The sequence below is a fragment of the Eumetopias jubatus genome, unplaced genomic scaffold, assembly GCF_037043125.1.
Source record: "Eumetopias jubatus isolate StellerSeaLion01/CBP00866 unplaced genomic scaffold, mEumJub1_p1.0 scaffold_12, whole genome shotgun sequence".
In the NCBI taxonomy this organism is placed as follows: domain Eukaryota; kingdom Metazoa; phylum Chordata; class Mammalia; order Carnivora; family Otariidae; genus Eumetopias; species Eumetopias jubatus.
The window spans coordinates 69631159-69644059 of NW_028274818.1; the positions used below are offsets into that span (position 1 = coordinate 69631159).

The following is a 12901-nucleotide window of genomic DNA, read 5'->3' on the forward strand; positions in this document are numbered from 1 at the left end:
CTGTCACACCCCACATGCATGATTCTTTCTAAGCCAAGTCTGACATCTGAACACCAGGCTTCCACTGGGTTCTAACCTCGGGTACCCTCTGTGCCCATCGGCTCTCATGGCTCCTGCTGGTGGAGGTGCCACAGGAGGTGTGCTGAGACACTTGGAGATGCCGCTCAGTCATCCAGTTCCCCGGGAAGAGGAGGTGACCTCCCTGGACTTGGGTGTGCTGATGGAGGGGGCTGCCTGGGGAGGCAAGCCCGACTCAGGGCTGGGGGCTCCAGAGTGGGCTGGCCTGGATCACTGATGAGGATAGCAGAGCCTGAGCCTTGGAGCCGCAATGGAAGGGGCTGCTGTGGCTCCTCAGCGGGGTGGAGTGGTGTGCAGGGATGTGGGCACCTGCTCATTTCTGTCTGCGTCCTCTGGGTTACCCCCAACATGCTTGTGTGCCGACTAGATCTGTATGTGGTTCGAGGCTAGAAGGAGAAGGGAACGTAGTTGCGTGCCCAGATCTGCTTTAGACTTTCACTGCCGGGTCAGAGTGAGTGGTCTGGGTACAGGACCAGTCTTGTCTGTGCTGCAGGGCAGGCCGTGACCCCCAGGCTTCTGGAATTGCTGAGGAGACCCCTGAAGTCAGATCTGCTGTGTACTGCAGGCAGGGGCCCCTGGCTCTGTGGGGTGTGGGCTCCAGGGGGGCTGCATGTCACCCTGCACACACTCTGGCTGGGGCTTGGGGGGAGCCCCACGGGCATCTGTTTTGCTCTGTGAGCAGTGATTAATGCCCAGCGCGCGCGCGCACACACACACACACACACACACACACACACACAGTGATTAATGCCCAGCGCGCACGCACGCACACACACACACACACACACAGTGATTAATGCCCAGCGCGCACGCACGCACACACACACACACACAGTGATTAATGCCCAGCACACACACACACACACCCGCCCGCCCCCTGTGCTGCTCTTTCTGCTCTATGGGACCTGGGAAGCCAGAGGGAAATTTTGTCTGTGACGGAGTCAGACTGAGTCCAGGGAGGTGTTGACAGGAACACCCAACCCAGTCCTTCCTCCAGGGCCTTCCTGAATGGGAGCCAGTCCAGCATACGGGTAGGGAGGAAGACCCTGAACGGGGCCTTCGTCTGCGCTCTGCTGATGTTGGCCAGGAGCTCCTGTCCTGGGAGCCGGCACAGAGGAGTGAGCCCTGCTCCTGCAGCCACTGGCTTGGGGACGTCACCGGTGTCCGCGGCACCCTGCAGAGCTGCCGTAACCGGGGTTCCACCGGGAGCAGCTGATCCTCCGTGACGAAACACAGAAGGACCTCAGGGTGTGGGGTGCCGCTTTGGGGCATTTGTCAGCACCCCTATCCCCACCAGAGGTGGGTTAAGCAGCAGGAACTGCCTGTAGCACCCAGCGCCCTTCAGGTGAGCGTGGGGAGAGCTCGTGTACACAGAAGCACGGTCCACAGCCCCTCTTATTTAAGGAAGGGATTGCGTGTGTGATTTTACACACACAAGATGAGACATTGTGAACGGCCATGTTCACTGTTGCACACCCTGCGGTTGGTTACTGGTGAGCTCTCTTGTGCTCCTTTTGGTTTGAATATTTCCAGCTGTGCTGTGATAAACACATTACTTTTGTAATCAAGAGGAAAATGAAGAGCTGGGGCTCGCTCTTTCGGGTATGATGATTATGGGCCCCTGGCCTCAGCTGCCTGCCTGCTCTTGAGTGTCAGCATGGGACAGACCACAGACATGCGCTTGTGAACAGCCACTTAGGACCACGAGAGAGAGCCGGGAACCAGCCTGCATGTTTGCCAGATGACACGTTTTGGGAAAGCAAGTCGTGTTCCCACGTCTGTTCTCTCCAGAGCGTCCGGCCTAGCCAGCTGTGTGTTGGCTGTTGCATTTGCTTTGCTGGTTCTGGGGGTTCTTGTCATTCTGGGGCCGGAGGAGCCCGTGGTAGGTCTCAGGCCTGGGTGGGTGGCAGTGGGCGCCTGTAGTGCTCCCATCCCATCAGGCAGTGGCAGTGAACAGGTCCAGGGGGTGTGCAGGGGGGCACCCACCTGGGTTTGCAACGGATGGCACCCAGAGTCGTGGGGCCTCTACTTGAGTTTTGTATTTCCTGTCACTCTCCTACCCTCACTTAAGACCAGAGAGAGGCCTTGCAGGTCCCTTAGGGCCCAGGTCACAGAAACCCCTGGCCAAGCCCTGGGTACTCTCACCTGCCCCGCAACAGTGCTGTCTTGTGGCTCTTGCTGTGAGTACTTTCTTTCCATGGCCAATGTTTGCTGTTGCTCGGTCTGAGGAGGCCACTCCTGTCCCTGGGAGGCTGGCGCTGCCAGCTGGGGTCCTCTGGAGTCCCCTGGGGTCCCCTGGGCTCAGTGCAAGGAGGGAGCTGGGGGTGGGGTGGGGGGGCAGGTTCTGTTTCATGGAGGCTTTGGGGTCAGCCGGATTAGCACTGGGTGGAACACAGCTAGGCACTGGTCTGGTGAGAGAGGCTTCAGTTCCTATGAAAAGGTGTTTCCTGTGGGAAATGGTCCAGGGCTCGCAGTTACCATGAAGTGAGTGCTGACGGCACCAGCATGCCACCTCTCACTGCCCAGGTGGGTGGGTGGGCATATGGGCTGGAAGCCGTTAGATAGCTGCTCCCCATTTTCTGTGCTGCTTGTGGGGGTGTAGGCAGCAGCTTTCAGTCACAGCGTTCTGTTTCTTGGGAGCTTTACCATACAAAATGCATTACACAGGGACGCCTGGGTGGCTCAGTCGGTTAAGCGGCTGCCTTCGGCCTGGGTCATGATCCCAGGGTCCTGGGATCGAGTCCCACATCAGGCTCCTTGCTCAGCAGGGAGCCTGCTTCTCCCTCTCTCTCCTTCTGCTTGTGCTCTCTCTCTCAAATAAATAAAATCTTTAAAAAAAAAAAATGCATTACACATGCCAAAACTTAAATTCATGAAAAACGCACCACCTCGGTTGGGGTGGTGGTGGTACAGGTATGTTCATATTTGTCCAAACTCATCATACTGTTCATACTTAAAATCTGTGCCTCTTCCGAGGGACAAGCTGTAGCTCAGAAGTAATAACCTTGGGGTACCTGGGTGGCTCAGCCGGTTGAGCGTTGGACTCGGACTCTTGGTCTCGGCTAAGGTCATGATCTCAAGGTCGTGAGATCGAGCCCTGCATTGGGCTCCACGCTCAGTGCAGAGTCTGCTGGAGATTCTCTCCCTCTGCCCTTCCCCGCCCCCTGCACGTGTGTGTGCTCTCCTGAATCAACAGAAATAATCTTGATAGAATAAGGGCACCAACCCCTGGGCCCCGCAGTTCCACTTGTTGGGATTTTATCTTCCAGTGCTGGGTGCGGGGGGTGGGGGGAGCTCTTCACAGGTGTCGGTGATAAGATTAGGGGAAATGACCTGAGTGCCAACAGCGGTACTACCTGATGAGCCTGGCAGAAGGTGCTGGCTGCTTTGGGGCAGGGTGTCCTGGGTGGGGGCTGGGCAGTGTGCACCATGACCCTGTCTGGGTCAGGAATAAGACAGGAACCGGTTATTCCTGGAGGGATGGGGAGGAATTCTGTTTGTATCCTGGAGTACCTACTCATTTAAAAAGCCTGAGCACGTAGAACTTCCATTGATGACAAGTAGAATATAGTGAAATTTATTTGTCCCTCCTCCTCCTTTGGAACTCACAGCTGGAACCCCTTAGGGTATTCTGGTAATGAAGAACCTGGCCTTGGTTTCTCAGCTGTCCCGCCTGTGCTTGATGCCACCTGTCCTTCCCGGCCACATGGTGATCATTTTCGGTCCCTGCTGCCTACAGTGTGACCCGCTGTGTGTCCTTCCTCCCCGTGACGGGTGTGTGTGGGGTGTCTCCTCTGTCAAGCCCCAACCCGTCAGACTGGGGCAGCCCCAGACGGGTGGTGGTTGTCACAGGTTGGGAGGGACAGCCAAGGGTTCCCCAGCGGCCGAGGGGTACAGCTGACACCTGAGCGCAAGGGAGGAGCTTCTGCTCCCTTGCTTGAGCGCTTCAGCCTCACACAGGCTAGCAGAGCTGGAACATGAGTCTCCGCCCAGCCTTCCGGCGCGTGGCCGTGTGCAGAAACTGTCCTCTGTGAGTTGTTGAGGGTGGGTATCACGGTCTGCTGTGTGCCCACGTGCGCTGCTAGGTGGGTCGTCGGTGTGGTGTGCCCATAGCTTGACTTACTCTGCAGTCCTGGGACTGCCCGTTTAGGCACAGTTCTCATGGGAACATCCTCGCTTATTTCTCGAAGGGGCATTTCCAGGTTGGGGCGTGAGTGCCATGGCCCTCCCTGCACACCAGCTGGAGGCTTTGTTCCCTGTGGCCCAGGCAGTGGGGTTCACACCCAGCTACTCATGGGTCCCATCCAGTTCTACTCTCCAGCATCCCCGAAACGGGTTTCTTAGCCCTTGACTTCACGTGGGTCTGGGCCCACTGTCCCAAAGGCTGTCCCTCCAGGCCTGGCTCTTCCTCCCTAGTGAGTGTCCCTTCCCAGTCGGCACATGGCTCTGCACTGCTCGGCTTGAGGCTTTCCGGCCAGAGAGTGGGATTTTGACCTTTGTGCTTACAAGACCTAGGGGCTACTCTTTTGTCTTCCAGAATTGGAAGGACAGTTTTGAGGGGCAGGGTTCATCATGAGATGGAGGGTGCCCTGTTTCTTTGATCTCAGCTGCACTGTGCGGTGTGTGACGGAGACACAGGCTGAACACAGCCTTGCTGGGGCAGGACAGGGTGGGTCCCGAGCCTGCTTCAGTGTGGCACATAGGGGCAAAGAGAGGCAGGGGCCCGCAGCTGCACTCGCTTGGTGGAGTCCCCTTTCTGAGGCTTGTGAGAGGTCCCTGAGATACCTAGGGCAGGGGCGAGCGAGCCACGCAGGGGCACATAGCCCAGAGCTGAGCTCTGACTAATTGGTCTCTGAGGGATGTGGCAGGAAAGTCCCCGTAGCAAATCCTCTGCCCACCTGGTAGGGGCCTGCCAGAGTGACTGGCGTCCTGCTCTGCAAGTTTGAGTTGGAACGCAGAGCCCCCTCTGCTCAGCCCCCGAGTGCCCCGGGCAGAGGAGGCACACTGTTGGACGGAGTGTGGGGACCTGGCCACTGTCTGCCTGCCAGGCTTGTCCGCAGGGCCTGCCGCACCCTGTAGACCTGTGTAGACCGCCTGTACCGCCTATGTTACTTGAGTGATTTTTAAATGATCACAGGTTAATGCGTACAGTGTGTTTACAGCAAAGAAGTTGAAAAAATGCCTATTGTCCCAGCCAGGTCCCCCAGATGGAGAGGGGGCAGCATTGAGCCCACAAGATACCCCGTTGCCATCACCCCACACAGAAGGCATCTGGGCCATACGGGCCTGGCCTCAGTGAGGAGGCAGAACAGAGCTGGCCAGACGGCGTGCAGAGCCCGTACCAGGGCTGCCTCTGAAACATGAGAGTCCCAAAGCCACACATCTCCCACATTGCCGTGTGTTAAGTGACCCCCACATGATCTACTGGAAAGCCATCTGGCCGGAGCCGAGTGCCCTGGCCCCACCTGTGCTGGGAGGGAGCGGTGCTTGGACGCAGCAGGCACTGTGCCTGGCACAGGACCCTTTCCATCCAGGTGGCCCCAGGCCTCTAGACGCCCGTGTCTCCCTTGCAGGGTATCCTCCTGGTATATGACATCACCAACCGCTGGTCCTTTGACGGCATTGACCGGTGGATCAAGGAGATCGATGAGGTAGGTGTGCACCCGCAGATACCCCTTCAGGGTCACCCTTCCCAGCTGTACACACTCCCATCCCCAGCAGGAAGCCTGGGGGGCCCCATTTGCTGCCCCCCCCTTGTGGCCCCGGCTCTGCGTCCCCATAGCACTTGATGGTCACAGAATGGACAGTGAGGGCCCTGCGCACTTTGGGGCCTGGGAGACAGTGCCGAGAGGGGGTTGTCCCATGTTTGTGCCCCTCCTAAGTCCTGTGCCCCCCCCAAGCATGCACCTGGGGTCCCCCGGATCCTGGTTGGGAACCGGCTGCACCTGGCCTTCAAGCGGCAAGTTCCAACAGAGCAGGCGCGTGCCTACGCGGAGAAGAATGGCATGACCTTCTTTGAGGTCAGCCCACTGTGCAACTTCAATGTCATCGAGTCCTTCACCGAGCTGTCCCGCATCGTGCTCATGAGGCACGGCATGGAGAAGATTTGGAGGCCCAACCGAGGTAAGGGGCTGCCCCGGGCTGTGGGCAAGAAAACTGAAACAGACTGGGGCTCCGGCAGCCCGCTCAGGGGCCGGCGTCCCAGGTTGCAGGGGAGGCCAGCTCTCCTCCACTGCTTCCCCGACCCCCTGGCGGCTGATCTGGCTAAGCTGGCTCTGTGTGGGGTCCTGGTGTTCCAGGAGGGGACCGTGCAGGACATCCTGTCTGCACCTCGGTGTTGGGAGGCAGTGCTGTGGACTCTGCCCCAGAGTGGAAAGGGAGCGGCTTCTAAGCCTGCCCTCCTGGAGCTGACCCATAAAGGTCCTGGCTGTATGCTTCCCTGTCCCTCAGCCTGAGCCCCGTCCCACGCGAGCTGCCAGAAGGGCCAGGGTGGCTGGAAGCCTATGTCTCCTGCCAGGACACTGGCAGCTGGGGCGGAGTGGTGGGTGTCCAGGGCAACCCTCTCCATCCCTGCAGTCTGACCTCTCCCTTCCCCCCACCGCGGTCTGACCCCCATGTGCAGTGTTCAGCCTGCAGGACCTCTGCTGTCGGGCCATTGTCTCCTGCACCCCCGTGCACCTCATCGACAAGCTCCCGCTGCCTGTCACCATCAAGAGCCATCTCAAGTCCTTCTCGATGGCCAATGGCATGAATGCCGTCATGATGCACGGGCGCTCCTACTCACTGGCCAGTGGGGCAGGGGGCAGCAGCAACAAGGGCAATAGCCTCAAGAGGTCCAAGTCCATCCGCCCGCCCCAGAGCCCGCCCCAGAACTGCTCAAGGAGCAACTGCAAGATCTCCTAGCGGGCAGGCTGGGCACCACCCTGTCCAGTGCGCTCTGGAAGGGCTCGTGCTTGGGGAACGCTTCTGGCCGGGCGCTGGGCCTGGTGCCGTGTGCAGGGAAGGCTTTGGCCACACCGCCTCCTGGGAAGCGTTGGGGCGCACGGTGCAGGCAGTGGTCTTCCGCCAGACAAGTTCCGTGGGACCGGAGAGAGCTGTGGGGGTCTTGGGGGAGCAAGCCCGGGACCCCACAGTGCGGTGCGTCTGGGAAGTGCCCAGGAGGCGGCTCTGCCTGGCCCCAGCCTCAAGGGGGGGCTGTCTCTGAGGACCCGGGAGGCCTGGCTCTCTTTCTTATTTATATGGAAGATGTTCACCTTTTTGTACATTTTTAAAGGACGGGCAGGGCAGCCTCGACACAGCCTCATGGTGGGCCCCCGTCAGCATTGGGTTCAGGCTCTGGGACATTTGGAGAGGGGGAGGGGATTTGAGGCAAAGATGAGGAATCCCGGTCAGGGTTTCAACCTTTGAATTCACACACTTCATGCGGGGTGGTGTGGGCTGTGCAGGCGCGGGGAGGACACATGGAAGCTCTGGGCAGTGCACTCGGGCCCATGGCTGCCTCCACCAGCCTTTGTGAACACGGGGGTCAGTGTGCGCCCCGAGATGGCTGGGCGGCAGCTCTGGCCCCCGGTGGTCGGCGTGGTGTGGCCGCAGCTTCCTGGGCTCTCGCCGGCCCTCCTAGACAACATCCTGCGCATCTCGGGGCTGGGGGCAAGGGCTCCGTTCCCCAGTGGACTGCTGGTGTTTCTCAGACATTCCTGTGTCTCAGGGGAAGGTGCAGAAGATACTCAGTGGGTGTACACCCACCCGCCCCCTCGTCTCCTGGGGCACCTGGACTCTGCCCTCACCAGCTTCTATTTGCCAGCCTCGGGTGTGACCCCACACCCACTCCTTGCCTGGCGTCGGCCCTCATGGTCCCACGTCACCAAAACCGTTCTGACACATCTCTTAGTGACGCTGCCTGGACTGGTCCCAGCGGTGGACCCCGAGCCTCTCCTGGAGATCCCACCAGCCAGCCCTGAGCAGGAGGCCTTGCCTCCTCCTGCCGCCTGCTTGGCGACATGGCCACCGGTCACACTGGTGCTCAGCTCTACCTCCTCCTCACGGCCCTGCCCTGGGCTCTGGGACTCTACGTGCTGCGTGTCTGGGAGGCAGGGTGGGGCCCCGGCCTGTGTGTGCGGGGTGTCTGGGGTCCCCGATGAGGCCTGGCCTCAGCAGGCTCAGGCAGGGGAGGCCACACCTGTCCTGCCTTGCCTGCAGGGAGGGGCGGGGGGGGGGCCTTTCTTTGGACTTTGAACCCAGTCACACAGACTGTTTTGAGGACGTGGACAGTCCTACGTTCACTTTATCAACACTACCCTTTGCTGCTGTCTGACACGCCATTCCTGTGCTCAGTTTGGACGGTTTTCCTTTCTTTGTACAGTAAACGTGATTCAGCTCTGATTGCTAGGCTGAGAGCCTCTGGTTTTAACTGGCCAGGTGGTAGGTGTGGCTGGTGCTGGTCCTGGCCGTGAGGGCTGAGCCTGGCTGCCGCGGCCACCTCAGTCCAGGCCACACACAGGGCGCTTCTCCGTGGGCCAGACAGGCAACCCCCCGCACCCCAGAGACCACTACTCCCTGCTCCCTCCGAGGGTGGAAAGTGGGACGCCCCGAGCCCCCTCCCATGTCCGTGTAGGCAGGCCTAACTGTCTGAGGGTGGTGGGCATGGAGCCAGGGATGCAGTGGATGACTTGGGGGCTTCCCACCTGCAGAGACTCAGCACAGCCTTCCGGATCCAGACCAGGGCCTGGGTTGGGAAAGCCACCTGCTGACGGGGTTCAGTCCAAGGGTTTGGTGGCACTGACAGTTGGGGAACTCCTCTGAATGAGCCTCCCCACCCCCCACCCACCGCTCGGGGACCCAGGCCTCTAGCTGCAGCTCTCTGAGGGACTGTCCTAGATCTGGAACCCCCACACCCACGGTCCCCTTGTATGCATTCTCTGCATCTGGGGCCTCTTGGTCTCACTCTGACCAGACAAGGCTTTTATTTCCCTGCCTCCCAGGTCAGAAGGTCAGACGCAGGGCCATGGGACATTTTCCGTCTGGTCTCTGAGCAGATGCTCCTGGGGCCCCAGGCCCCTGGGAAGGGTTTGGAAGGGCAGAGTCCAGCGGCTTTGTCCTGTTGCTGCATTAGATCTCCCTGCCAGGCCTGCCAAGGAGGGGCTTCCATCCCCACCCCACCCCCACCGGGAAGGCTCCTCCTCCCAGGGACTGGAGCAGCTCCTCGGAAATTTGCCATTTCCAGGGTGCTTTTTAGATGACCTTGGCCTCGGGATTGTGTGGGGCCACAGCTACTGAAATTCAAGTCAGCCCAAGTAAACACTCAGTTCCTCGGCCCCAGCAGCCCCGTTTCCAGTGTTTGCTGCCTGAGTGACCAGTGCCAGCCGACATGGTTCCCTCCCTGCTGAGTGTCCTGGGACCTCACTTCTTTGGTACCTGCCTTGCCTGGTCGTGGAAGAGCCTGGACCTGGAGCCATGCTGGGGGTGCTCCGGAAATGCAAAGTCCTGCCTTACATTGGCTTCCCCCAACCCCCATCAGCTTCGGGTCCCCGGAGGTCTCCACACTAGCAGAAAGAGTCCCCCCAAGACCTGTTGGCATGTCGTGACCCTGAGAAGGATCATGGAGAAGGTTGTGAGATTTTTTTCCCTGCAAAGGGAGCAGAACACCTACTCATTACGGGGTCGAACACAGAGCCCCTGTGCCTATGGAGGTGATGAATCTGGGTAAGGGGCTGGTGTGGACCTGCTGTGGGGGAGATCCAGGCCCTGGGACAGCTGGGGCGGGTTGGGGAGCCAGAGGGGGTTGGCCAGCCCAGGCCCCTCCTCTGACCTGGGCTGGGGAGGTCTGAGAGGCTGCTTTGACCCCTGGGCCCTTCCATCCCCAGCCCAGTGCCTAGGGGGAGGAGGGGCTCCAATCACAGCCTCCCCTCCCCTCCCCACCCCCGCCAGAGCCAGCCCTTCTCTGGCCCTTTTCCGCCCCTCCTGACCCTCGTGGCCAGTGTCTTCTGTGCTCCTGGGCCTCAGCCCCTCCCCAGCCCTCCTCCCCTCCCCCCCCCCCCCCCCCCCGCCCTGTGCTGACCACAGAGGGGCCAGGCAGGGGAGGGGCCGGCGCCACATGCACAGACTCAGAGCTGCGAGAGGCCTGGAACCTACCCAGCCCCTCGCACTGCTGTGGGCTCGGACCTTGGGGGCCAGGGAAGAGCCCCAGGGATCAGTCGGGGGCCTGAGGGCAGGGACAGCGACCGCGGGCCTGGAAAAGTAGATGCTTTAAGGGGCAGGCTAGGCAGGGCCTGAGGAAGGACTGGTGGTCACATCCCCCACCCCCTGGCCCGGCGGTCCCCATGCTGGCCCTGAGGCCACTCCTGCCGCTGCTCCTCGTGGTTGGGCTGACCTTGGGGGCCAGCCTGCCGCCAGGACCCAGAAGCCACTCCGGCGTGTGCCCCAACCAGCTCAGCCCCAACCTTTGGGTGGATGCCCAGAGCACCTGTGAGCGTGAGTGCGTCAGGGACCAGGTAAGCACAGGGCCTGGTTGGGGGTTGGACAATGTGGGGGGCTCAGGGACCTTGGAGGCTGGGTGAGTTTGGGGAAGCCCAGCCCTACCCCTGCACCCAGGCCTTGCCCACAGAGGGGGACCCCAGCAGCTGCACTGTGGCCCCATTCCTGGGAATCTGCTGCCTCCTCAGGCTCCCCACACTCGGCTGCTGGGGTTTTAGGCTGTTCTGTGTATGAGGGTCCCAGCTTTGCCTTCATGTGTCTGAGATTAAGAGCCCCTTCCTCGCTCCCCAAACCTGCCTATCCCCACTCTAGGACCAGTTGTTCTCAGGACCAGGAAGGTCAAAAGGCAGGGAGGTTCACACGTGGACATCTGCCCTGCAGCCCTACCCTGCACCACCTGCAGTGGTCTTGAGCACATTGTACGTGCCCCCCACCCCACCCCTGCCCCGGGCCTTGGTTTCCTTGTCGGTGTGATGAAACCGGCTCTGTGGGGCGAGGACCTGAGGATTCAGTGAGCTTCGGTGACGTGACACGCTCGACAGGGTCTCATTGTAGTTAGAGCATGGGAAGGAAATTTCTGGAAATGTGTTGGGCTTTCCCCGGGGGGAGACAGGTTCCGGGAAGGGCAGCTGGGGCTCAGCTCCCTCTGAACAAGCTGACAGGTGGAGCTAGGGTGCTCACTGAGCTGCTCCCCACTCCCCAGGACTGTGAGGCCGCCGAAAAGTGCTGTACCAACGTGTGCGGGCTACAGAGCTGTGTGGCGGCGCGCTTCCCTGGCGGCCCAGCGGTGCCCACGCTGCTGGCCTCGTGTGAGGGCTTCACGTGCCCTCAGCAGGGCTCCGACTGCGACATATGGGACGGGCAGCCCGTGTGCCGCTGCCGGGACCGCTGCGAGAAGGAGCCCAGCTTCACCTGTGCCTCGGACGGCCTCACCTACTACAACCGCTGCTACATGGACGCGGAGGCCTGTCTCCGCGGCCTCCGCCTGCACGTGGTGCCCTGCAAGCACGTCCTCAGCTGGGCGCCCAGCAGCCCAGGGCCACCGGAGCCCACGGCCCGCCCCACGCCTGGGGATGCCCCCACGCCGCCTGCCCTCTACAGCAGCCCCGCCCCACAGGCGGTGTTCGTAGGGGGCACCGCCAGCCTCCACTGTGACGTCAGCGGCCGCCCGCCACCTGCCGTGACCTGGGAGAAGCAGAGCGACCAGCGGGAGACGCTGATCATGCGGCCAGACCAGATGTATGGCAACGTGGTGGTCACCAGCATCGGGCAGCTGGTGCTTTACAATGCCCGGCCCGAGGACGCCGGTCTCTACACCTGCACGGCACGCAACGCCGCCGGCCTGCTGCGGGCCGACTTCCCGCTCTCCGTGGTCCGGCGGGAGCCGGTTGGGGCCGGGGCACCCACGGCCTCTGGCCCGGCCGAGTGCCTGCCTGACCTGCGGGCCTGCAGCAGCACAGCCCCCGGCCTGGTCCTCTGGCACTTTGACCCACAGCGGGGAGGCTGCATGACCTTCCCCGCCTGCAGCTGTGAGGGAGGCGGCCGCGGCTTCGAGACCTACGAGGCGTGCCAGCAGGCCTGCGCCCAGGGCCCCAGCGACGCCTGTGCGCTGCCGGCCGTGCAGGGCCGCTGCCAGGGCTGGGAGCCGCGCTGGGCCTACAGCCCGCTGCTGCAGCAGTGTCACCCCTTCGTGTACGGTGGCTGCGAGGGCAACGGCAACAACTTTGAGAGCCGCGCGAGCTGTGAGGACGCCTGCCCTGTGCCGCGCACGCCGCCCTGCCGGGCCTGCCGCCTTCGTAGCAAGCTGGCACTGAGCCTGTGTCGCAGCGACTTCGCCATCGTGGGGCGGCTCACCGAGGTGCTGGAGGAGCCCGAGCCGGGGGGCGGTGGCATTGCCCGCGTGGCCCTGGACGAGGTGCTCAAGGACGACAAGATGGGCCTTAGGTTCTTGGGCACCAAGTACCTGGAGGTGACACTGAGCGGCATGGACTGGACCTGCCCCTGCCCCAACGTGACAGCTGGTGACGGCCCGCTGGTTATCATGGGGGAGGTGCGAGACGGCGTGGCTGTGCTGGATGCTGGCAGCTATGTCCGCGCTGCGAGTGAGAAGCGTGTCAAGAAGATCTGGGAGCTGCTCGAGAAGAAGGCCTGCGAGCTGCTGAACCGCTTCCAGGACTAACCCCGCCCGCCCTGCCTTCCTGTACCGCTGAATAAAAGTCAGGGCTTCCCCAGACCTCGGTGGCCTACAGGTGCTGGACCTCCTGGGGGGCCCTCAGCTGGTGTCCCGCTAGCACACTGGAGCATGGGCTCCAGTCCCAGTTCTGTCCTTGGGAACCTGCGGTTTCCCTGC

General features: G+C 61.6%; 2 protein-coding genes across 6 annotated transcripts in view; both read left to right on the top strand.

The window, feature by feature from the left end:
* Positions 1–8460, top strand: part of RAB40C (RAB40C, member RAS oncogene family) — a 29146-nt gene extending 20686 nt beyond the window's left edge. For 4 of the 5 annotated variants that reach the window (XM_028111713.2, XM_028111715.2, XM_028111712.2 and 1 more), the window contains exons 5-6: positions 5652–5729; positions 5979–6693. In XM_028111713.2, the coding sequence (XP_027967514.1) occupies positions 5652–5729; positions 5979–6533 (633 nt within the window). In that variant the 3' untranslated portion in view covers positions 6534–6693. The other variant, XM_028111716.2, reaches the window with a different exon arrangement.
* A 1827-nt stretch (positions 8461–10287) lies between these two features.
* WFIKKN1 (WAP, follistatin/kazal, immunoglobulin, kunitz and netrin domain containing 1) lies at positions 10288–12782 on the top strand. The gene is made up of 2 exons (XM_028111697.2): positions 10288–10568; positions 11255–12782. The coding sequence occupies exons 1-2, from the start codon at positions 10398–10400 to the stop codon at positions 12728–12730; spliced, it is 1647 nt and encodes a 548-aa protein (XP_027967498.1). The 5' UTR covers positions 10288–10397; the 3' UTR covers positions 12731–12782.
* The last annotated feature ends 119 nt before the right edge of the window (positions 12783–12901 follow it).

Excerpts from the sequence above, each read along its gene's own strand:
- WFIKKN1 (XM_028111697.2), top strand. The coding sequence starts at position 10,398 with ATGCTGGCCCTGAGGCCACTCCTGCCGCTGCTCCTCGTGGTTGGGCTG. Across the intron at positions 10,569-11,254 it reads GTGAGTGCGTCAGGGACCAG|GACTGTGAGGCCGCCGAAAA; the intron begins GTAAGCACAGGG and ends CCCACTCCCCAG.